The 21903-nt window shown below is 64.8% G+C and overlaps 1 protein-coding gene across 1 annotated transcript in view; it reads right to left on the bottom strand.

Annotated features, from left to right (window-relative positions):
* The window catches only part of NPHS1 (NPHS1 adhesion molecule, nephrin), a gene marked incomplete at both ends in the record, with an annotated part of 41440 nt that extends 20026 nt beyond the window's left edge, over positions 1-21414 (bottom strand). The window contains 14 exon segments of the mRNA XM_084307071.1: positions 599-760; positions 2170-2239; positions 2684-2808; positions 5885-6023; positions 8369-8526; positions 12294-12337; positions 12339-12547; positions 15799-15920; positions 16730-16897; positions 18986-19020; positions 19112-19196; positions 20408-20452; positions 20455-20535; positions 21298-21414. Coding sequence (XP_084163197.1) covers positions 599-760; positions 2170-2239; positions 2684-2808; positions 5885-6023; positions 8369-8526; positions 12294-12337; positions 12339-12547; positions 15799-15920; positions 16730-16897; positions 18986-19020; positions 19112-19196; positions 20408-20452; positions 20455-20535; positions 21298-21414 — 1560 coding nt within the window.
* Between the last annotated feature and the right edge of the window lie 489 nt (positions 21415-21903).

Here is a 21903-nt window from a genome sequence, read left to right as displayed (position 1 = left end):
TAACCCTCCTGACCCCCAATAACCCCATAACCCCCAATGACCCCATAACCCCCCTGTGACCCCCAGTAACCCCATGACCCCCAGTAACCCCCTGAGCCCCCAATAACCCCATAACCCCATAACCCCCCCGTGACCCCCCATGACCTCCAATAACCCCCTGACCCCCCGTGACCCCGTGCCCCCCAGTGACCCCGTGCCCCTCCCCCCTCACAGAGGACGCTGATCCTGGTGGCCGTGCCCCTCCCCCCCATAACCCCCCATAACCCCATAACCCCCCCATAACCCCCCCATGACCCCCATAACCCCATGACCCCCAGTAACCCCCCTGCCCCCCAGTAACCCCGTGACCCCTTATAACCCCCATGACCCCCAATAACCCCATGACCTCCAGTAACCCCCTGACCCCCAATAACCCCATAACCCCCCCATGACCCCCCAGAACCCCCCATGATCCCATAACCCCCCCCATAACCCCATAACCCCCCCTGGCCCCCCCAATAACCCCATAACCCCCCCCATAACCCCATAACCCCCCCCGTGACCCCCCCCTGACCCCCAGTAACCCCATGACCCCCCCCGACCCCTCCCCCCCCCTCACAGAGGACGCTGATCCTGGTGGCCGCGCCCCTCCCCCCCGCCTGGCACTGGATGGCGGCGCCGTTGTCGCTGGGCGCCAGCGTCAGGAGCAGCTCCCGGGACGTCACCGCCAGCGGGGGGGAGGGGGGGGGCGGGGGGGGGCGCCGGGCACGGGACGGCCAGCCTGGGGGGGGGAGGGGGGGGGGGGCACAAAATTTGAGGGGGGGGTGCAAAAGGTTTGGGGGCGGGGGGGGGGACAAGATTCGGGGAGGGGAGGGCAAAGTTTGGGGGCGGGGGGGGGAGTTTGGGGCCGGGGGGGCAAAGTTTGGGGGCGGGGGAGTTTGGGGTCGGGGGGGGGCACAAAATTTGGGGGGGGCACAAAAAATGGGGTCTGGGGGGGGAGTTTGGGTTTGGGGGGAGCAAAATTGGGGGGGGCACGGTCTGGGGGGGGGGCACAAAATTTGGGGGGGGGCACAAAAAATGGGGTCTGGGGGGGGAGTTTGGGGTTGGGGAGGGCAAATTTTGGGGGCGGGGGGGAGTTTGGGGTCGGGGGGGGCATAAAATTTGGGGGGGGGGGACAAAAAATGGGGTCTGGGGGGGAGTTTGGGGTCGGGGGGGGCAATGTTTGGGGGCGGGGGGGGAGTTTGGGGCCGGGGAGGGGGCAAAATTGGGGGGGGGCACAAAAAATGGGGTCTGGGGGAGGAGTTTGGGGTTGGGGGGGGGCAAATTTTGGGGTTGGGGGGGGCAAAATTGGGGGGCACGGTCTTGGGGGGGCACAAAATTTGAGGGGGGGCACAAAAAATGGGGTCTGGGGGGGGAGTTTGGGGTCGGGGGGGGGCACAAAATTGGGGGGGGCACAAAAAATGGGGTCTGGGGGGGGAGTTTGGGGTCAGGGGGGGTAATGTTTGGGGGCGGGGGGGGAGTTTGGGGCCGGGGGGGGGCCAAAATTGGGGGGGGGATTGGGGGGGGGGCACAAAGTTGGGGGAGGGGGCACAAAGTTTGGGGGGGGGGAGTTTGGGGTTGGGGGGGGGCAATGTTTGGGGTTGGGGGGGCACGGTCCGGGGGGGGACACAAAATTTGGGGGGGGTGTCCCAATGGGGGGGTCTCAATGAGGGTCTTAATGGGGGGGGCACCCAATGAGGGGGTCCCAATGGGGGGGTCCCAGTGGGGGGGGCACCCAATGGGGGGGTCCCCAATAAGGGGGGTCCGGGGGGGGGGGTCTTAATGGGAAGGTCCCAATGGGGGGGTCCCAATGGGGGGGTCCCAATAAGGGGGGGGTCCCAGGGGGGTCCCAATGAAGGGGGGTCCCGGGGGGGGTCTTAATGGGAGGGGTCCCAGTGGGGGGGGGTCCCAATAAGGAGGGGTCCCAATGGGGGTCTTAATGGGGGGGGCACCCAATGGGGAGGTCCCAATGGGGATTCCCAAGGGGGGGGGCACCCAATGGGGGGGGGTCCCAATAAGGGGGGGGTCCCGGGGGGGTCTTAATGGGGGAGTCCCAATGGGGGGGGTCTCAATGAGGGTCTTAATGGGGGGGGCACCCAATGGGGGGGTTCCGGGGGAGGTCCCAATGGGGATTCCCAAGGGGGGGGGCACCCAATGGAGGGGTCCTAATAAGGGGGGGGCCCGGGGGGGGTCTTAATGGGGGGGGTCCCAATGGGGGTCCCTAAGGGGGGGGTCCCAGTGGGGGGGTTCCCAATAAGGGGGTCCCAATGGGAGGGTCCCAATAAGGGGGGGGTCCCGGGGGCGTCTTAATGGGGGGGTCCCAATAAGGGGGGGGTCCCAATGGGGATTCCCAAGGGGGGGGGCACCCAATGGGGGGGTCCCAATGGGAGGAGGTCCCAGTGGGGGGGTCCCAATGGGGTGTCCCAGTGAGGGGGTCCCTAAGGGGGGGTCCCAATGGGGGGGGTCCCAATAAGGGTCTTAATGGGGGGGTCCCAATGGGGGGGTCCCAATGGGGGTCTTAATGGGGAGGGTCCCAATGGGGGGGTCCCAATGGGGATTCCCAAGGGGGGGGGCACCCAATGGGGGGGTCCCAGTGAGGGGGTCCCAAGGGGGGGGTCCCAGTGGGGGTGTCCCCAGGGGGGTGTCCCCAGGGGGGGGGTCTCACCCTCAGCCAGGTGAGGCGGGGGCTGGGGTGCCCCCCCCGGGCGTGGCAGAGCAGCCGCAGGCGGGTCCCGGCGGGGAACGAGGCGTTGGGGGGCGGGGCCTCGAGCCACACCTCCTGGGGCGGGTCTGGGGGCGGGGCCACACCGGGACACGCCCCCCTCAGGGACACGCCCCCTCGGGGCCACGCCCACAAATGGACACGCCCGCCCCGCCCAGTGCACGCCCAGTACGGCCCAGTTGGGTGCTCCCAGTGACCCCCCCAACCCTCTCCCAGTGCCTCCCAGTTCCCACCAGTGCCTCCCAGTCTCTCCCAGTATACCCCAGTCCCCTCCCAGTGTCTCCCAATCCTCTCCCAGTCCCCTCCCAGTGCCCCCCAGTCCCCTCCCAGTGCCCCCCAATCCCCTCCCAGTGCCCCCAATCCCCCCCCAATCCTCTTCCAGTCCCCTCCCAGTCCCTCCCAGTCCCCTCCCAGTGCCCCCCAATGCCCCCATACCCCCTCCCAGTTACCTCCCAGTGCCCCCAGTTCCCTCCCAGTCCCTCCCAGTGCCCCCATACCCCCTCCCAGTCCCTCCCAATGCCCCCATACCCCCTCCCAGTTACCTCCCAGTTCCCCCCAGTCCCCTCCCAGTGCCCCGCAATGCCCCCCACCCCCTCCCAGTCCCCCCAAGTGCCCCCCAGTCCCCTCCCAGTGCCCCCCAATGCCCTCACACCCCCTCCCAGTCCCCCCAATCCCCCCCAATCCCTCCCAATCCCCTCCCAGTTCCCCCAACCCCCCCCCAATCCTTTCCCAGTCCCCTCCCAGTTACCTCCCAGTGCCCCCAGTCCCCTCCCAGTGCCCCCCACCCCCTCCCAGTGACTCCCAGTCACCTCCCATTCACCCCCAGTTACATCCCAGTCCTTCCCAGTTCCTTCCCAGTGCCCCCCAATGCCCCCATACCCCCTCCCAGTTACCTCCCAGTTCCCCCCAGTCCCCCCCAATCCCTCCCCAATCCCCTCCCAGTCCCCTCCCAGTGCCCCTCAATGCCCCCATACCCCCTCCCAGTTACCTCCCAGTGCCCCCCCCAGTCCCCTCCCAGTGCCCCCCAATGCCCCCATACCCCCTCCCAGTCCCTCCCAGTGCCCCCCAGTACCTCCCAGTGCCCCCAATCCCCCCCCAATCCTCTCCCAGTCCCCTCCCAGTCCCTCCCAGTGCTCCCCAGTCCCCTCCCAGTGCCCCCCAATGCCCCCATACCCCCTCCCAGTTACCTCCCAGTGCCCCCCAGTCCCCTCCCAGTGCCCCCCTATGCCCCCTCACCCCCTCCCTGTCCCCCCCAGTGCCCCCATACCCCCTCCCACCCCCTCCCAGTGCCCCCCACTCCCTCCCAGTCCCCTCCCAATCCCTCCCAGTGCCCCTCAATGTCCCCATACCCCCTCCCAGTCCCTCCCAGTCCCCCAATCCCCTCCCAGTCCCCCCCCCAATCCCCCCCCACCCCCTCCCAGTGCCCCCCAATCCTTTCCCAGTCCCCTCCCAGTTACCTCCCAGTCCCTTCCCAGTGGCACCCAGTCCCTCCTAGTCCCCCCCAATCCCCCCCCCAATCCTCTCCCAGTCCCTCCCAGTCCCCTCCCAGTGCCCCCATACCCCCTCCCAGTCCCTCCCAGCCCCCCCCAATCCCCCCCAATCCTCTCCCAGTCCCTTCCCAGTGCCCCCATACCCCCTCCCAGTTACCTCCCAGTTCCCCCCAGTCCCCTCCCAGTGCTCCCAATCCCCCCCCAATCCTCTCCCAGTCCCCTCCCAGTTACCTCCCAGTGCCCCCCAATGCCCCCATACCCCCTCCCAGTCCCTCCCAATCCCTCCCAATCCCCTCCCAGTTCCCCCAACCCCCCCCCAATCCTTTCCCAGTCCCCTCCCAGTTACCTCCCAGTGCCCCCCAATGCCCCCTCACCCCCTCCCAGTCCCTCCCAGTGCCCCCATACCCCCTCCCAGTTACCTCCCAGTGCCCCCAGTCCCCTCCCAGTGCCCCCCACCCCCTCCCAGTGACTCCCAGTCACCTCCCATTCACCCCTAGTTACATCCCAGTCCTTCCCAGTTCCTTCCCAGTGCCCCCCAATGCCCCCATACCCCCTCCCAGTTACCTCCCAGTTCCCCCCAGTCCCCCCCAATCCCTCCCCAATCCCCTCCCAGTCCCCTCCCAGTGCCCCCCAATGCCCCCACACCCCCTCCCAGTTACCTCCCAGTGCCCCCCCCAGTCCCCTCCCAGTGCCCCCCAATGCCCCCATACCCCCTCCCAGTCCCTCCCAGTGCCCCCCAGTACCTCCCAGTGCCCCCAATCCCCCCCCAATCCTCTCCCAGTCCCCTCCCAGTCCCTCCCAGTGCTCCCCAGTCCCCTCCCAGTGCCCCCCAATGCCCCCATACCCCCTCCCAGTTACCTCCCAGTGCCCCCCAGTCCCCTCCCAGTGCCCCCCTATGCCCCCTCACCCCCTCCCTGTCCCCCCCAGTGCCCCCATACCCCCTCCCACCCCCTCCCAGTGCCCCCCACTCCCTCCCAGTCCCCTCCCAATCCCTCCCAGTGCCCCTCAATGTCCCCATACCCCCTCCCAGTCCCTCCCAGTCCCCCAATCCCCTCCCAGTCCCCCCCCCAATCCCCCCCCACCCCCTCCCAGTGCCCCCCAATCCTTTCCCAGTCCCCTCCCAGTTACCTCCCAGTCCCTTCCCAGTGGCACCCAGTCCCTCCTAGTCCCCCCCAATCCCCCCCCCAATCCTCTCCCAGTCCCTCCCAGTCCCCTCCCAGTGCCCCCATACCCCCTCCCAGTCCCTCCCAGTCCCCCCCAATCCCCCCCAATCCTCTCCCAGTCCCTTCCCAGTGCCCCCATACCCCCTCCCAGTTACCTCCCAGTTCCCCCCAGTCCCCTCCCAGTGCTCCCAATCCCCCCCCAATCCTCTCCCAGTCCCCTCCCAGTTACCTCCCAGTGCCCCCCAATGCCCCCTCACCCCCTCCCAGTCCCTCCCAGTGCCCCCATACCCCCTCCCAGTTACCTCCCAGTGCCCCCAGTCCCCTCCCAGTGCCCCCCAATGCCCCCTCACCCCCTCCCAGTGCCCCCAGTTCCCTCCCAGTGCCCCCCAATGCCCCCCTACCCCCTCCCAGTCCCTCCCAATCCCCCCCAATCCCCTCCCACCCCCTCCCCCACCCCTCCCCCACCCCCCCCGCCCCCCCCCAGCACCCACGGGTGACGGCCAGCAGCAGGGTGGCGCTGCGGGTGCCCAGCCCCGGCCCCAGGGCCTCGCAGCGCAGGGGGCGGCCGTGGTCCCCCCGCTGTCCCTGCAGCGTCACGTTGCTCCCCGACACCCAGCCCCCCCCCGCCACCTACACACGGGGGGGGGGACATCAGCACGGGGACCCCAAGGGGACACCCAGGGGACCCCAAAGGGGCACCCCCGGGACCCCTCAGGGACCTCCAAGGGACCCCAGGGGCACCAAAGGGACGCCAAAGGGACACCTGGGGGGCGTTGGGGACACCCAGGGGACATTGGGGACCCCAAAGACCCCCCCAGGAACCCCCCCAGGGGACATTGGGGACACCCAGGGGACATTGGGGACCCCAAAGACCCCCCCAGGGGACATTGGGGACCCCCCCAGGGGACATTGGGGACACCCAGGGGACATTGGGGACCCCAAAGACCACCCCAGGGGACATTGGGGACCCCAAAGACCACCCCAGGACCCCAAAGACCCCCCCAGGGGACACCCAGGGACCCCCCCAGGGGACATTGGGGACCCCAAAGACCCCCAAAGGGACACCCAGGGGACCTTGGGGACACCCAGGGGACATTGAGGACCCCAAAGACCCCCCCAGGAACCCCCCCAGGGGACATTGGGGACCCTCAGGGGACACTGGGGACACCAAAGATCCCCCCAAGACTCCCCCAGGGGACACCCAAAGGACACCCCCGGGACCCCAAAGATCCCCAAAGGGACACCTGGGGGGCGTTGGGGACACCCAGGGGACATTGGGGACCCCAAAGACCCCCCCAGGGACCCCCCCAGGGGACATTGGGGACCCTCAGGGACATTGGGGACCCCAAAGACCCCCCCAGGATCCCAAAGAGCCCCCCAGGGGACACCCAAAGGACACCCCCAGGACCCCAAAGACCCTCAAAGGGACACCCAAGGGACCTTGGGGACACCCAGGGGACATTGAGGACCCCGAAGACCCCCCCAGGGACCCCCCCAGGGGACACCCAAAGGACACCCCCGGGACCCCAAAGATCCCCAAAGGGACACCTGGGGGGCGTTGGGGACACCCAGGGGACATTGGGGACCCCGAAGACCCCCCCAGGGACCCCCCCAGGGGACATTGCGGACCCTCAGGGACGTTGGGGACCCCAAAGACCACCCCAGGACCCCAAAGACCCCCCCAGGGGACACCCAAAGGACACCCCCGGGACCCCAAAGATCCCCAAAGGGACACCTGGGGGGCGTTGGGGACACCCAGGGGACATTGGGGACCCCAAAGACCCCCCCAGGAACCCCCCCAGGGGACATTGGGGACCCTCAGGGGACATTGGGGACCCCAAAGACCCCCCCAGGATCCCAAAGAACCCCCCAGGGGTCACCCAAAGGACACCCCTGGGACCCCAAAGGGACCCCAAAGGGACACCCAAGGGACCTTGGGGACACCCAGGGGACATTGAGGACCCCGAAGACCCCCCCAGGAACCCCCCTAAGGGGACATTGGGGACCCCAAAGACCACCCCAGGACCCCAAAGACCCCCCCAGGGGACAACCAAGGGACACCTCCAGGACCCCAAAGACCCCCAAAGGGACACCCAGGGGACATTGGGGACACCCAGGGGACACCCAGGGACCCCCCCAGGGGACATTGGGGACCCTCAGGGACGTTGGGGACCCCAAAGACCCCCCCAGGATCCCAAAGAACCCCCCAGGGGACACCCAAAGGACATCCCCGGGACCCCAAAGACCCCCAAAGGGACACCCAGGGGACCTTGGGGATACCCAGGGGACATTGGGGACCCCGAAGACCCCCCCAGGGACCCCCCCAGGGGACATTGGGGACCCTCAGGGGACATTGGGGACACCAAAGATCCCCCCAAGACCCCCCCAGGGGACACCCAAAGGACACCCCCAGGACCCCAAAGACCCTCAAAGGGACACCCAAGGGACCTTGGGGACACCCAGGGGACATTGAGGACCCCGAAGACCCCCCCAGGAACCCCCCTAAGGGGACATTGGGGACCCCAAAGACCCCCCCAGGATCCCAAAGAACCCCCCAGGGGACACCCAAAGGACATCCCCGGGACCCCAAAGACCCCCAAAGGGACACCCAGGGGACCTTGGGGACACCCAGGGGACATTGGGGACCCCAAAGACACCCCCCCCAGGACCCCAAAGACCCCCAAAGGGACCCCAGGGGCACCAAAGGGACCCTAAAGACCCCTAAAGGGACACTCAGGGGGCGTTGGGGACCCTAAACCCCCCCCAGGGGACCTTGGGGACACCCAGGGGACAATGGGGACCCCAAAGACCCCCCCAGAACACCCCAAGACCCCCCCCAGGGACTTGGGACCCCCCAGCGTGTCCCCAAAAGCCCCCCAGGGACCCCAAAACCCCCCCAAACCCCCCCCCCCAAAGACCCTCGGGGACATTTTGGGGACATTTGGGGACATTTGGGGACATTTTGGGGGCCCCACCTGGGTGAGGGTGGTGTCGGTGGGCTCCAGCTCGCGGTCCCCCAGCCACCAGCGCAGGGTTACTGGGGGGTTACTGGGAGCACTGGTGCACGACAGGGCCAGGGTCCCGTTCTCGGCCACCGTGGAGCCCCCCGAGATCGTCACCTCCGCGGGGGGGTCTGCGGGGGGGGCTCCCAGTATGCCCAGTGCCTCCCAGTATGGCCCACAGCTCCCCATATAGCCTCCCAGTAACCCCAGGGTGGAATCCCAGTATGCCCAGTAGCTCCCAGTAACCCCAGAGGCTCCCAGGTGGAATCCCAGTATGCCCAGTGCCTCCCAGTATGGCCTACAGCTCCCCATACAGCTCCCCAGTAACCCCAGGGTGGAATCCCAGTATCCCCAGTGCCTCCCAGTATGGCCCACAGATCCCAATCTCATCTCCCAGTAACCCCAGTGGCTCCCAGGTGGAATCCCAGTATTCCCAGTGCCTCCCAGTATGGCACACAGCTCCCCATATAGCCTCCCAGTAACTCCAGGGTGGAATCCCAGTATGCCCAGTAGCTCCCAGTAACCCCAGAGGCTCCCATGGTGGAATCCCAGTATGCCCAGTAGCTCCCAGTATAGCCTAGAGCTCCCATTTTCAGCTCCCAGTAACCACAGTGGCACCCAGGTGGAATCCCAGTATGCCCAGTAGCTCCCAGTATGGCCCACAGCTCCCCATACAGCCTCCCAGTAACCCCAGGGTGGAATCCCAGTAACCCCAGTAGCTCCCAGTACAGCCTAGAACTCCCAATCTCAGCTCCCAGTAACCCCAGTGGCTCCCAGGTGGAATCCCAGTATCCCCAGTAGCTCCCAGTATGGCACACAGCTCCCCATTTAGCCCCCCAGTAACCCCAGGGTGGAATCCCAGTATGCCCAGTAGCTCCCAGTATGGCCCACAGATACCAATACAGCCTCCCAGTAACCCCAGGGTGGAATCCCAGTATGCCCAGTAGCTCCCAGTATGGCACACAGATCCCAATCTCAGCTCCCAGTAACCCCAGTGGCTCCCAGTATAGCCCAGAGCTCCCAATCTCAACTCCCAGTCACGCTAGTGGCTCCCAAGTGAAATCCCAGTAAGCCCAGTAGCTCCCAGTATGGCCCACAGCTCCCCATATAGCCTCCCAGTAACCTCAGGGTGGAATCCCAGTATCCCCAGTGCCTCCCAGTACAGCCTAGAACTTCCAATCTCAACTCCCAGTAATGCTAGTGGCTCCCAGGTGGAATCCCAGTATGCCCAGTGCCTCCCAGTATGGCCCACAGATCCCAATCTCAGCTCCCAGTAACCCCAGTGGCTCCCAGTATAGCCTAGAACTTCCAATCTCAACGCCCAGTAATGCCAGTGGCTCCCAGGTGGAATCCCAGTATGCCCAGTAGCTCCCAGTATGGCCCACAGCTCCCCATATAGCCTCCCAGTAACCCCAGGTTGGAATCCCAGTATGCCCAGTAGCTCCCAGTATAGCCTAGAGCTCCCATTTTCGGCTCCCAGTAACCCCAGTGGCTCCCAGGTGGAATCCCAGTATGCCCAGTGCCTCCCAGTATGGCTCACGGATCCCCATACAGCTCCCCAGTAACCCCAGGGTGGAATCCCAGTATGCCCAGTGCCTCCCAGTATGGCCTACAGCTCCCAATCTCAGCTCCCAGTAACCCCAGTGGCTCCCAGGTGGAATCCCAGTATGCCCAGTGCCTCCCAGTATGGCTCACAGATCCCCATACAGCTCCCCAGTAACCCCAGGGTGGAATCCCAGTATGCCCAGTGCCTCCCAGTATGGCACACAGATCCCAATCTCAGCTCCCAGTAACCCCAGTGGCTCCCAGTATAGCCCAGAGCTCCCAATCTCAACTCCCAGTCACGCTAGTGGCTCCCAGATGAAATCCCAGTATGCCCAGTAGCTCCCAGTATGGCCCACAGCTCCCCATATAGCCTCCCAGTAACCCCAGGTTGGAATCCCAGTATGCCCAGTAGCTCCCAGTATAGCCTAGAGCTCCCATTTCCGGCTCCCAGTAACCCCAGTGGCTCCCAGGTGGAATCCCAGTATTCCCAGTGGCTCCCAGTATGGCCCATAGATCCCCATACAGCTCCCCAGTAACGCCAGGGTGGAATCCCAGTATGCCCAGTGCCTCCCAGTATAGCCTAGAACTCCCAATCTCAGCTCCCAGTATGCCCAGTGGCTCCCAGGTGAAATCCCAGTATGCCCAGTAGCTCCCAGTATGGCCCACAGCTCCCCATATAGCCTCCCAGTAACCCCAGGGTGGAATCCCAGTATGCCCAGTAGCTCCCAGTACAAACCAGTGCCTCCCAGTAAGGTCTCCCAGCACTCCCAGTGCCTCCCAGTACCCCCATACCCCCTCCCAGTACCCCCACACCCCCTCCCAGTCCCCTCCCAGTGCCCCCCAGTAACCCCATCCCCCTTCCATCCCCTCCCAGTCCCTCCAAGTATCCCCTCCCAGTGCTCCCAGTACACACCAGTGCCTCCCAGTAGGGTCTCCCAGCACTCCCAGTACCCCCCAGTGCCTCCGAACACCCCCAGCCCCCCTCCCAGTCCCTCCCAGTATCCCCACACCCCCTCCCACCTCTCCCCAGCCCCCCTCCCAGCCCCTCCCAGTCCCTCCCAGTTCTCCCAGTACAAACCAGTGCCTCCCAGTAGGGTCTCCCAGTACTCCCAGTGCCCCCCAGTACACCCCAGTACCCCCATACTCCCTCCCAGTATCCCCAAACCCCCTCCCACCCCCCCTAAACCCCCTCTCCCATCCCCTCCCAGTCCCTCCCAGTGCTTCCCAGTGCCTCCCAGTGCCCCCTCCCAGTGCTCCCAGTACAACCCAGTGCCTCCCAGTAAGGTCTCCCAGCACTCCCAGTACCCCCCAGTCCCTCCCAGCACCCTCCAGTACCCCAATATTCCCTCCCAGTACCCCCAGTGCCCCCTCCCAGTGCCTCCAGTCCCCTCCCAGTGCCTCCTCCCAGTACATCCCAGTACATCCCAGTACAACCCAGTGCCTCCCAGTAAGGTCTCCCAGCACTCCCAGTGCCCCCAGCCTCCTTCCAGTCCCTCCCAGTGCCTCCCAGTGCCCCCGGACCCCCTCCCAACCCCCTCCCAGTGCCTCCCAGTGTCCCCAGATCCCTCCCAGTCCCTCCCAGTCCCTCCCAGTACCCCCTCCCAGTTCTCCCAGTACAAACCAGTGCCTCTCAGTAGGGTCTCCCAGTACTCCCAGTGCCCCCCAGTACACCCCAGTACCCCCATACTCCCTCCCAGTATCCCCAAACCCCCTCCCACCCCCCCCTAAAACCCCCTCCCAGCCCCTCCCAGCCCCTCCCAGTCCCTCCCAGTGCTTCCCAGTGCCTCCCAGTGCCCCCTCCCAGTGCTCCCAGTACAACCCAGTGCCTCCCAGTAAGGTCTCCCAGCACTCCCAGTACCCCCAACCCCTCCCAGCACCCTCCAGTACCCCAATACCCCCTCCCAGTACCCCCAGTGCCCCTTCCCAGTGCCTCCAGTCCCCTCCCAGTGTCTCCTCCCAGTTCTCCCAGTACACACCAGTGCCTCCCAGTAGGGTCTCCCAGTACCCCCCAGTGTCCTCCAGTCCCTCCCAACACCCCCAGCCCCCCTCCCAGCCCCCTCCCAGTCCCTCCCAGTATCCCCAAACCCCCTCCCACCCCCCCCTAAAACCCCCCTCCCAGCCCCTCCCAGCCCCTCCCAGCGCCTCCCAGTACAAACCAGTACAAACCAGTGCCTCCCAGTAGGGTCTCCCAGTACTCCCAGTGCCCCCCAGTACACCCCAGTACCCCCATACTCCCTCCCAGTATCCCCAAACCCCCTCCCACCCCCCCTAAACCCCTCTCCCAGCCCCTCCCAGCCCCTCCCAGTCCCTCCCAGTCCCTCCCAGTGCCTCCCAGTCCCTCCCAGTTACCCACAGGTCACCCGCAGGGTGACGCTGGCGGTGCCCCCCCCCCCCGGCGGGGCTGTGGCTGTGACACCGCACGGTGGCTCCGTCGTCCCCCGGGGCCACCACCAGCGTCACCCGGCTGCGGGACAGCTCCCAGTGCTCCCAGTGCTCCCAGTTAGGGCGCGCCTCCGGCCCAGTGCCACCAGTAACCGCCCAGTGCGACCACTGGGACTGGGCCCCGGGGCGCTCCGCCTGCCACGGGGCCGCCAGTGGGGTCCCGTCCTAAAGGGGGGGGACACCAGTGTGACCAGTATGACCAGTAAGCTCCCAGTGACCTCCCAGTGTGACCAGTGACACGTCCCAGTAACTTCCCAGTATGACCAGTAAGCGCCCAGTGCTCCCAGTATAACAGTCCCCAGGGCGCTTGGCCACCCATGGGGTCCCGTTCTGGGGACATGGGGACACCAGTACGACCAGTAGGACCAGTGACCTCCCAGTATGACCAGTTCCCCATCCCAGTGACCTCCCAGTATGACCAGTGACACATCCCAGTACTCCCAGTAACCTCCCAGTGCTCCCAGTATAACAGCCCCCAGGGTGCTTGGCCACCCATGGGGTCCCATTCTGGGGACATGGGGACACCAGTAAGACCAGTGACCCTGACCAGTACCCTCCCAGTATGACCAGTAACCTCCCAGTACCCTCCCAGTATGACCAGTGACCTGTCCCAGTACTCCCAGTAACCTCCCAGTGCTCCCAGTAGAACAGCCCCCAGGGCGCTTGGTCACACACAGGGTCCCGTTCTGGGGACACGGGACACCAGTATAACCAGTAGGACCAGTGACCTCCCAGTATGACCAGTTCCCCATCCCAGTGACCTCCCAGTATGACCAGTGACACGTCCCAGTAACTTCCCAGTATGACCAGTAACCACCCAGTGTTCCCAGTATAACAGCCCCCAAGGTGCTTGACCACCCATGGGGTCCCATTCTAGGTCAGGGGACACCAGTATGACCAGTAACCTCCCAGTGCCCTCCCAGTATGACCAGTAACCTCCCAGTGCCCTCCCAGTATGACCAGTGACCTGTCCCAGTACTCCCAGTAACCTCCCAGTGCTCCCAGTATAACAGTCCCCAGGGTGCTTGGTCACCCACGGGGCCACTAGTGAGGTTCCGTCCTAGGTGTGGGGGACACCAGTGTGACCAGTATGACCAGTAAGCTCCCAGTGACTTCCCAGTATGACCAGTGACCCATCCCAGTAACTTCCCAGTACTCCCAGTAACCACCCAGTGTTCCCAGTATAACAGCCCCCAGGGCGCTTGACCACCCATGGGGTCCCGTCCTGGGGACATGGGGACACCAGTATGACCAGTGATCCCGCCCAGTGCCCTCCCAGTATGACCAGTAACCTCCCAGTACCCTCCCAGTATGACCAATGACCCGTCCCAGTACTCCCAGTAACCTCCCAGTGCTCCCAGTAGAACAGCCCCCAGGGTGCTTGGTCACCCACGGGGTCCCATCCTGGGTCAGGAGACACCAGTATGACCAGTATGACCAGTAGGACCTCCCAGTGACCTCCCAGTATGACCAGTGACACGTCCCAGTAACTTCCCAGTATGACCAGTAAGCGCCCAGTGCTCCCAGTATAACAGTCCCCAGGGCGCTTGGCCACCCATGGGGTCCCGTTCTGGGGACATGGGGACACCAGTATGACCAGTAGGACCAGTGACCTCCCAGTATGACCAGTTCCCCATCCCAGTGACCTCCCAGTATGACCAGTGACCTGTCCCAGTATGACCAGTAACCTCCCAGTGCTCCCAGTATAACAGCCCCCAGGGTGCTTGGCCACCCATGGGGTCCCATTCTGGGGACATGGGGACACCAGTATGACCAGTGACCCCGCCCAGTGCCCTCCCAGTATGACCAGTAACCTCCCAGTACCCTCCCAGTATGACCAGTGACCCATCCCAGTACTCCCAGTAACCTCCCAGTGCTCCCAGTATAACAGCCCCCAGGGTGCTTGGTCACCCACAGGGTCCCATCCTGGGTCAGGAGACACCAGTATGACCAGTATGACCAGTAGGACCTCCCAGTGACCTCCCAGTATGACCAATGACCCGTCCCAGTAACTTCCCAGTATAACCAGTAACCTCCCAGTGCTCCCAGTATAACAGACCCCAGGGTACTTGGCCACCCATGAAGTCCCGTCCTGGGGACATGGGGACACCAGTATGACCAGTAAGACCTCCCAGTATAACCAGTGACCTCCCAGTGCCCTCCCAGTACTCCCAGTTCCCCACCCCAGTGCTCCCAGTGCCCCCAGTGCCCCTCCCAGTGCCTCCCAGTGCCCCAGCACCCTGTCCCAGTGCTCCCAGTCCCCCCTCCCAGTGCTCCCAGTGCCCCCAGTGTACCCTCCCAGTCCTCCCAGTGCCCCCATACCTTGTCCCAGTGCTCCCAGTGCCCTTCCCAGTGCTCCCAGTGCCCCTCCCAGTGCCCCAGTTCCCCCTCCCAGTGCTCCCAGTACCCCTCCCAGTGCTCCCAGTTCCCCTTCCCAGAGCTCCCAGTGCCCCTCCCAGCACCCCCAGCACCCCTCCCAGTGCTCCCAGTTGCCCTCCCAGTGCCCCCAGTACCCTTCCCAGTGCTCCCAGTACCCCTCCCAGTGCCCCAGTTCCCCTTCCCAGTGCTCCCAGTACCCCTCCCAGTGCTCCCAGTGCCCCCATACCTTGTCCCAGTGCCCCCAGTGCCCCTCCCAGTGCTCCCAGTTCCCCCTCCCAGTGCCCCCAGCACCCCTCCCAGTGCTCCCAGTGCCCCTCCCAGTGCCCCCAGCCCCCTCCCAGTGCTCCCAGTACCCCTCCCAGTGCCCCAGTTCCCCTTCCCAGTGCCCCCAGTATCCTTCCCAGTGCTCCCAGTGCCCCCGTACCTTCACCCCAGTGCTCCCAGTGCCCCTCCCAGTGTCCCCAGTACCCCTCCCAGTGCCCCCAGTGCCCCTTCCCAGTGCCCCCAGTGCCCTCATACCTTGTCCCAGTGCTCCCAGTGCCCTCCCAGTGCCCCAGTTCCCCTTTCCAGTGTCCCCAGCACCCTCCCAGTGCTCCCAGTTGCCCCGCACCTTGTCCCAGTGCCCCCAGTGCCCCTCCCAGTGCCCCCAGCGCCCTTCCCAGTGCCCCCAGTTCCCCTCCCAGTGCCCCCAGTACCGCTCCCAGTGCCGCAGTTCCTCTTCCCAGTGCTCCCAGTGCCCCTCCCAGTGCCCCCAGTACCCCTCCCAGTCCCCCCAGTGCCCCTCCCAGTCCCCCCAGTGCCCCCGTACCTTTACCCCAGTGCTCCCAGTGCCCCTCCCAGTGTCCCCAGTACCCCTCCCAGTGCTCCCAGTGCCCCTCCCAGTGCCCCCCAGTACCCCAGTTCCCCCTCCCAGTGCTCCCAGCACCCTCCCAGTCCCCCCAGTGCCCCTGTACCTTTACCCCAGTCCCCCCAGTTCCCCTTCCCAGTGCCCCCAGTTCCCCCTCCCGGTGCTCCCAGTGCTCCCAGTTGCCCCGCACCTTGTCCCAGTGCAGACTGGGAGGGGGGTTGCCCCCCCGCGCCACGCAGGCCAGCCGCAGCGTGTCCCCCGCCCGCACCTCGGGGGACTCCAGGCCCTCGATGGTGGGCGGCTCCGCCGGAACTGGGAGCACTGGGATCAACTGGGAGGCACTGGGAGAGGCCCAGGGCCCCCCCGGGGAGGGGATGAAGGGGGTTGGGGGGGACTGGGAGGTACTGGGGGGAACTGGGGGGGACTGGGAGGGTTTGGGGAGTTCATGGGGAGGGGAATTGGGGGGGTGGAGGGGTACTGGGAGGGACTGGGAGGTACTGGGAGGGACTGGGAGAGCCCCAGGGCCCCTCCGGGGAGGGGATGAAGGGGGTTGGGGGGGACTGGGAGGTACTGGGGGGGACTGGGGGGGACTGGGAATGGTCGAGGGCTTCATGGGGAGGGGAATTGGGGGGGTGAAGGGGTACTGGGACGTACTGGGAGGGACTGGGAGGTACTGGGAATGGCCAAGGGCTTCATGGGGATGGGAATGGTGGGGATAGAGGGGTACTGGGAGGGACTGGGAGGGACTGGGAGGTACTGGGAGGGACTGGGCATCGCCAAGGGCTTCATGAGGATGGGAATGGTGGGGTGGAGGGGTACTGGGAGAGACTGGGAAGTACTGGGAATGGCCAAGGGCTTCATGGGATGGGAATGGTGGGGATGGAGGGCTACTGGGAGTGACTGGGAGGTACTGGGAGGGACTGGGAATGGCCAAGATCTTCACAGGAAAGGGAATGGAGGGGATGGAGGCGTACTGGGAGCAACTGGGAGGGACTGGGAAGTCCCGAGAACTTGCAGGGGCCGGGGCTGGCGGGGCTGGGGGTTACTGGGAGTTCCTGAGGGCTTGGCGGGGAGGTACTGGGAGGAACTGGGGGGTTACTGGGAGCACTGGGAGCACTCACAGAGCACGCTGACGGTGACGGCCGCCTCCGCCGGGTCCCCGCCGGCCTCGTTGGAGGCCGAGCAGACGAGGCGCTGCCCGTGGGCCCCCCGCTGCGGAGACACCCTGCGACCCCCCTCAAACTGGGCCAAACTGGGATGGACTGGGACGGGCTGGGACGGGCTGGGGTCTACCGGGCCCCAACGGGAGGTGTTGGGGTGTAGTGGGGGGCACTGGGCCAAACTGGGAGGGACTAGGCCTTGCTAGGCCCGACTAGGCCCTACTAGGTCTGACTAGGCCATACTGGGCCAAACTGGGCCAAACTGGGATGGGCTGGGGGTAGTGGGATGAGCTGGGGTCTACTGGGCCCCAATGGGAGGTGCTGGGGTGTAGTGGGGGAGACTGGCGCAAACTGGGAGGGACTAGGCATTGCTAGGCCTGACTAGGCCCTACTAGGCCATACTGGGCCAAACTAGGCCGAACTGGGCGATACTGGGATGGACTGGGATGGGCTGGGGGTACTAGGATGGGATGGGGTCTACTGGGCCCCAATGGGAGGTGCTGGGTTATAGTGGTGGGACTGGGGCAAACTGGGAGGGACTAGGCCTTGCTAGGCCCGACTAGGCCCTACTAGGGTATACTGGGCCAAACTAGGCCAAACTGGGCCAAACTGGGATGGACTGGAATGGGCTAGGGGGTACTGGGACGGGATGGGGTCTACTGGGCCACACAGGAGGTGCTGGGATATAGTGGTGGGACTGGGCCAAACTGGGAGTGACTAGGGCCTATTAGGTTCGACTAGGTCCTACTAGGCCCTACTGGGCCATACTGGACCAAACTGAGCCATACTGGGGCATACTGGGATGGGCTGGGGTGTACTGGGATGGGATGGGGTCTATTGGGCCCCAACGGGAGGTGTTGGGGTGTAGTGGGGGAGACTGGGGCAAACTGGGAGGGACTAGGCCTTGCTAGGCCCGACTCGGCCCTACTAGGCTAAGCTGGGGCATACTGGGCCAAACTAGGCCAAACTGGGCCAAACTGGGATGGACTGGGATGGGATGAGGTCTACTGGGCCAAAATGGGATGTACTGGGGTGTAGTGGGGGGGACTGGGACAAACTGGGAGCGACTAGGGCCTATTAGGTTTGACTAGGTCCAACTAGGCCTGACTAGGCCATACTGGGCCAAACTGGGACATACTGGGATGGGCTGAGACAGGCTGGGGTCTACCGGGCCCCAACGGGAGGTGTTGGGGTGTAGTGGTGGGACTGGGCCAAACTGGGAGTGACTAGGCCTTGCTAGGCCTGACTAGGCCCTACTAGGCCATACTGGGCCAAACTAGGCCAAACTGGGCCATACTGGGATGGACTGGGGGTACTGGGATGGGATGGGGTCTACTGGGCCAAAATGGGATGTACTGGGGTGTAGTGGGGGGGACTGGGACAAACTGGGAGCGACTAGGGCCTATTAGGTTTGACTAGGTCCAACTAGGCCTGACTAGGCCATACTGGGCCAAACTGGGACATACTGGGATGGGCTGAGACAGGCTGGGGTCTACCGGGCCCCAACGGGAGGTGTTGGGGTGTAGTGGTGGGACTGGGCCAAACTGGGAGTGACTAGGCCTTGCTAGGCCTGACTAGGCCCTACTAGGCCATACTGGGCCAAACTGGGCCATACTGGGATGGACTGGGATGGGCTAGGGGGTACTGGGATGGGATGGGGTCTACTGGGCCACACAGGAGGTGCTGGGATATAGTGGTGGGACTGGGACAAACTGGGAGGGACTAGGCCCTAATGGGTCCAACTAAGCCCTACTGAGTCCTACTAGGCCATACTGGGCCAAACTGGGCCAAACTGGGATGGACAGGGACAGGCTCGGGGTACTGGAATGGGATGGGGTTTACTGGGCCACAGTGGGAGGTGCTGGGGTGTAGTGGGGGGACTGGGCCAAACTGGGAGGGACTAGGGCCTACTAGGTCCTATTGGGCTGCACTAGGCCTCACTGGGATATACTGGGCCAGACTGGGGTATACTGGGCTGGGCCAGGTCGTATTGGACTGGGATATACTGGGCCAGACTGGACCACGATGGGGTACACTGGGCTGGGCCAGACTGGGCCCTACTGGGATATACTGGGCTGAGCTAGGATATACTGGAAGAGACAGGGCCCTTACTGGGCTGTACTGGGATATACTGGGTTTGTACTGGGATATACTGGGCTACACTGGGATATACTGGGCTGTGCTGAGCCAGATGGGGCCATGCTGCCCTGCCCTCACCAGTACTGGTGTAGAGCAGCCCATACTGGGCCATACTGGGCCGTACTGGACCATAGAAGCCTATTAAGGGCCATAATGGTCCATACTGGTCTGTACTGGTTTGTACTGGTCTATACTGGTACTCACCGGACAGTGACCTCGGTGGAGCTCAGTTTGGGGTTGTCGTCGTCCTCGAAGACGCGCGAGGAGACCTCGGGCAGCGGCTCCCCCCCTGAACCCCAAAATCGCCCCAAATCACCCCAAAATCCCTCCCTCGATGCATCACATCCAGAATGTGACAGATTCACCCCAAAATCACCTCAAAATCACCCCAAAACCACCCAAAATTTCCCCCAAATGGGCCCCACCTCTCCCCCCCCCCAAAAATCACCACCCAACTGCCCCAAAATCAGCCCAAATGACCCCAAATCCTCCCTGAGACACTTCTAAAAACGACCATTGAAACTGAGCCCCCCAAAATCCCCTAAATCCCCCCCAAAAATCTCCCCCAACACCCCCAATTCCCCCAAATCCACTCAATCCTACCCAAAATCCCCCCAACCTTGCCCCACCCCCTCCCAACCTCCCCCCAAAAATGTAATTTTCCCAAAATGACCCCAAACGACCCCAAATCCCACAAACTGCCAGAATCCCCCCAAATCCTCCCTAAATCCCCGCAAATCCCCCAAATCTCCCCAAATCCCCCCCAAATCCCCCCAACCCTGCCCCAACCACTCCCACCTCCAAAAAATGTAATTTTCCACAAAACGTAATTTTCCCCAAAAGACCCCAAACGACCCCAAAATCCCACTGCCCCCAAATCTCCCAAATCTCCAGAATCCACCCCAAAATCCCCCCAAACCTCACCAAATCCTCTCAGTCCCACCCAAAATCCCCCCCAACCTGCCCCACCCCCTTCCACCCCCCAAAAAATTTAGATTTCCCCAAATCCCCGAAAATAACCCCAAATCCCCCAAACTTCCCGAATACCCCCAAACCTCCCAAATCCCCCCAAATCCCCCAAATCTCCCCCAAATCCCTCCCAAATCTCCCCCAAATCCCCCCCAAATCCCCCCAACCCTGCCCCAACCCCTCCCACCTCCAAAAACTGTAATTTTCCCCAAAAGACCCCAAACTACCCCAAGATCCCCCAAATCCCCCAAATCTCCAGAATTCACCCCAAAATCCCCCCAAATCCCACCCCAAATCCCCCCCAGACCCCTCCCCACCCCCTCCCACCCCCCAAAAACTTTAATTTTCCCCAAATCCCCCCAAATAACCCCAAATCCCCCCTTCCCCAAATCCCCCCTAAGCCCTCCCCCGGCCCCAAGCCCCGCCCACAGCTCCCAAGCCCCGCCCCCAAGCCCCCAAGCCCCAAAGCCCCGCCCCAAGCCCCTCCCCTCGCAGGCCACGCCCCCCCTCGCTAAGCCCCGCCCCTCTCACCCAAGGCCAGCAGCAGATTGGCTGGGGGCCGCGCGCCCCCCGCCGGCAGCGCACCTCAAGCTCCGCCCCCTCCCGCCACGGAAGCTCCGCCCCCGGGGGCAGCTCCAGGCTGGGGGGGGCCGGCGGCACTGGGAGGGGGGGGAGGGGATCCCAGTTAGCCCCAGTAACGGCCAGTGTGCTCCCAGTAACCCCCCAGTATCTCCCAGTAACACCCCAGTGGCTCCCAGTAACACCCCAGTGGCTCCCAGTAACTCCCCAGTGCCTCCCAGTAACACCCCAGTGGCTCCCAGTAACCCCCCAGTATCTCCCAGTAACACCCCAGTGGCTCCCAGTAAGCCCCCAGTGGATCCCAGTAACATCGCAGTGCCTCCCAGTAACCCCCCAGTGCCTCCCAGTTCCCTCCCACTCCCTACCAGTGGCTCCTAGTCCCCCCCAGTGCCTCCCAGTTCCCTCCCAGTGCCCCCCCAGTCCCTCCCAATGCCTCCCAGTCCCTCCCAGTGCCCCCCAGTTCCCTCCCAGTCCCCTGCCAGTGCCTCCCAGTCCCTCCCAGTGCCCACCAGTCCCCTCCCAGTCCCTCCCAGTGCCCACCAGTCCCCCCCCAGTCCCCTCCCAGTCCCTCCCAGTGCCTTCCAGCCCCTCCCACTGCCCCCTAGTCTCTCCCAGTTTCTCCCCCAGTGCCTCCCAGTCCCTCCCAGTGCCCCCCAGTCCCCTCCCAGCCCTTCCCAGTGCCATCCCAGTGCCCTCCAACCCCCTCCCATTCCTTCCCAGTCCCTCCCAGCCCCCCCCAATCCCCTCCAATCCCCTCCCAGTCCCTCCCAATCCCCTCCCAGCCCCTCCCCACCCCCTCCCAGTCCCTCCCAGTGCCTCCCAGTCCCTCCCAGTTCCCTCACCCAGTACTCGGAGCTGTGCGGGCCGGGACCCCCTGGTTCCGTTCCCCTCCCCCACCTGGCACTGGAAGACGTCGTCGTCCTCCAGCCCCACCCCCACGATGCGCAGGTGGTGCTCGCCTGGGGGCGGGGCCAGCGAGGGGGGCGGGGCTTCAGGCCACGCCCCCCGAGCACCACGCCCCCTTTAGCCCCGCCCATTCCCCGCTTAGCCCCGCCCCCTCTCCCCTATACCTGTCCCACTCCCAATTTTGCCCCGCCCATTTTCCTCTGTAATCCTGCCCCCCTTGCATTTAGCCCCGCCCCTCAAGCCACGCCCTCTTTAGCCCCGCCCCTCGCCCATCTTAGCCCCGCCCCCACCTCTTAGCCCCGCCCCTTTGCCACTTCCAGCCCCGCCCCCCATTTGCCCTGCCCCAATGCCCCTTCTCTAGCCCCACCCCTTTTCCTATTTAGCCCCGCCCATTTCCAAATTTAGCCCCGCCCCCGACTCACTCTCTTTAGCCCCACCCCTTCGTTCACCATAGCCCCACCCCTTCCCTTTAGCCCCGCCCCCTTGGCGCATTAAGCCCCGCCCCCATTTGCCCTGTCCCGTTGCCCATCTCTAGCCCCACC

The sequence above is a fragment of the Netta rufina genome (assembly GCF_964035555.1).
Source record: "Netta rufina genome assembly, contig: SUPER_38_unloc_1, whole genome shotgun sequence".
Lineage (NCBI taxonomy): Eukaryota > Metazoa > Chordata > Aves > Anseriformes > Anatidae > Netta > Netta rufina.
Note: the sequence above shows the minus strand (reverse complement) of the source record. Positions and strands in the feature narration are given on the sequence as shown.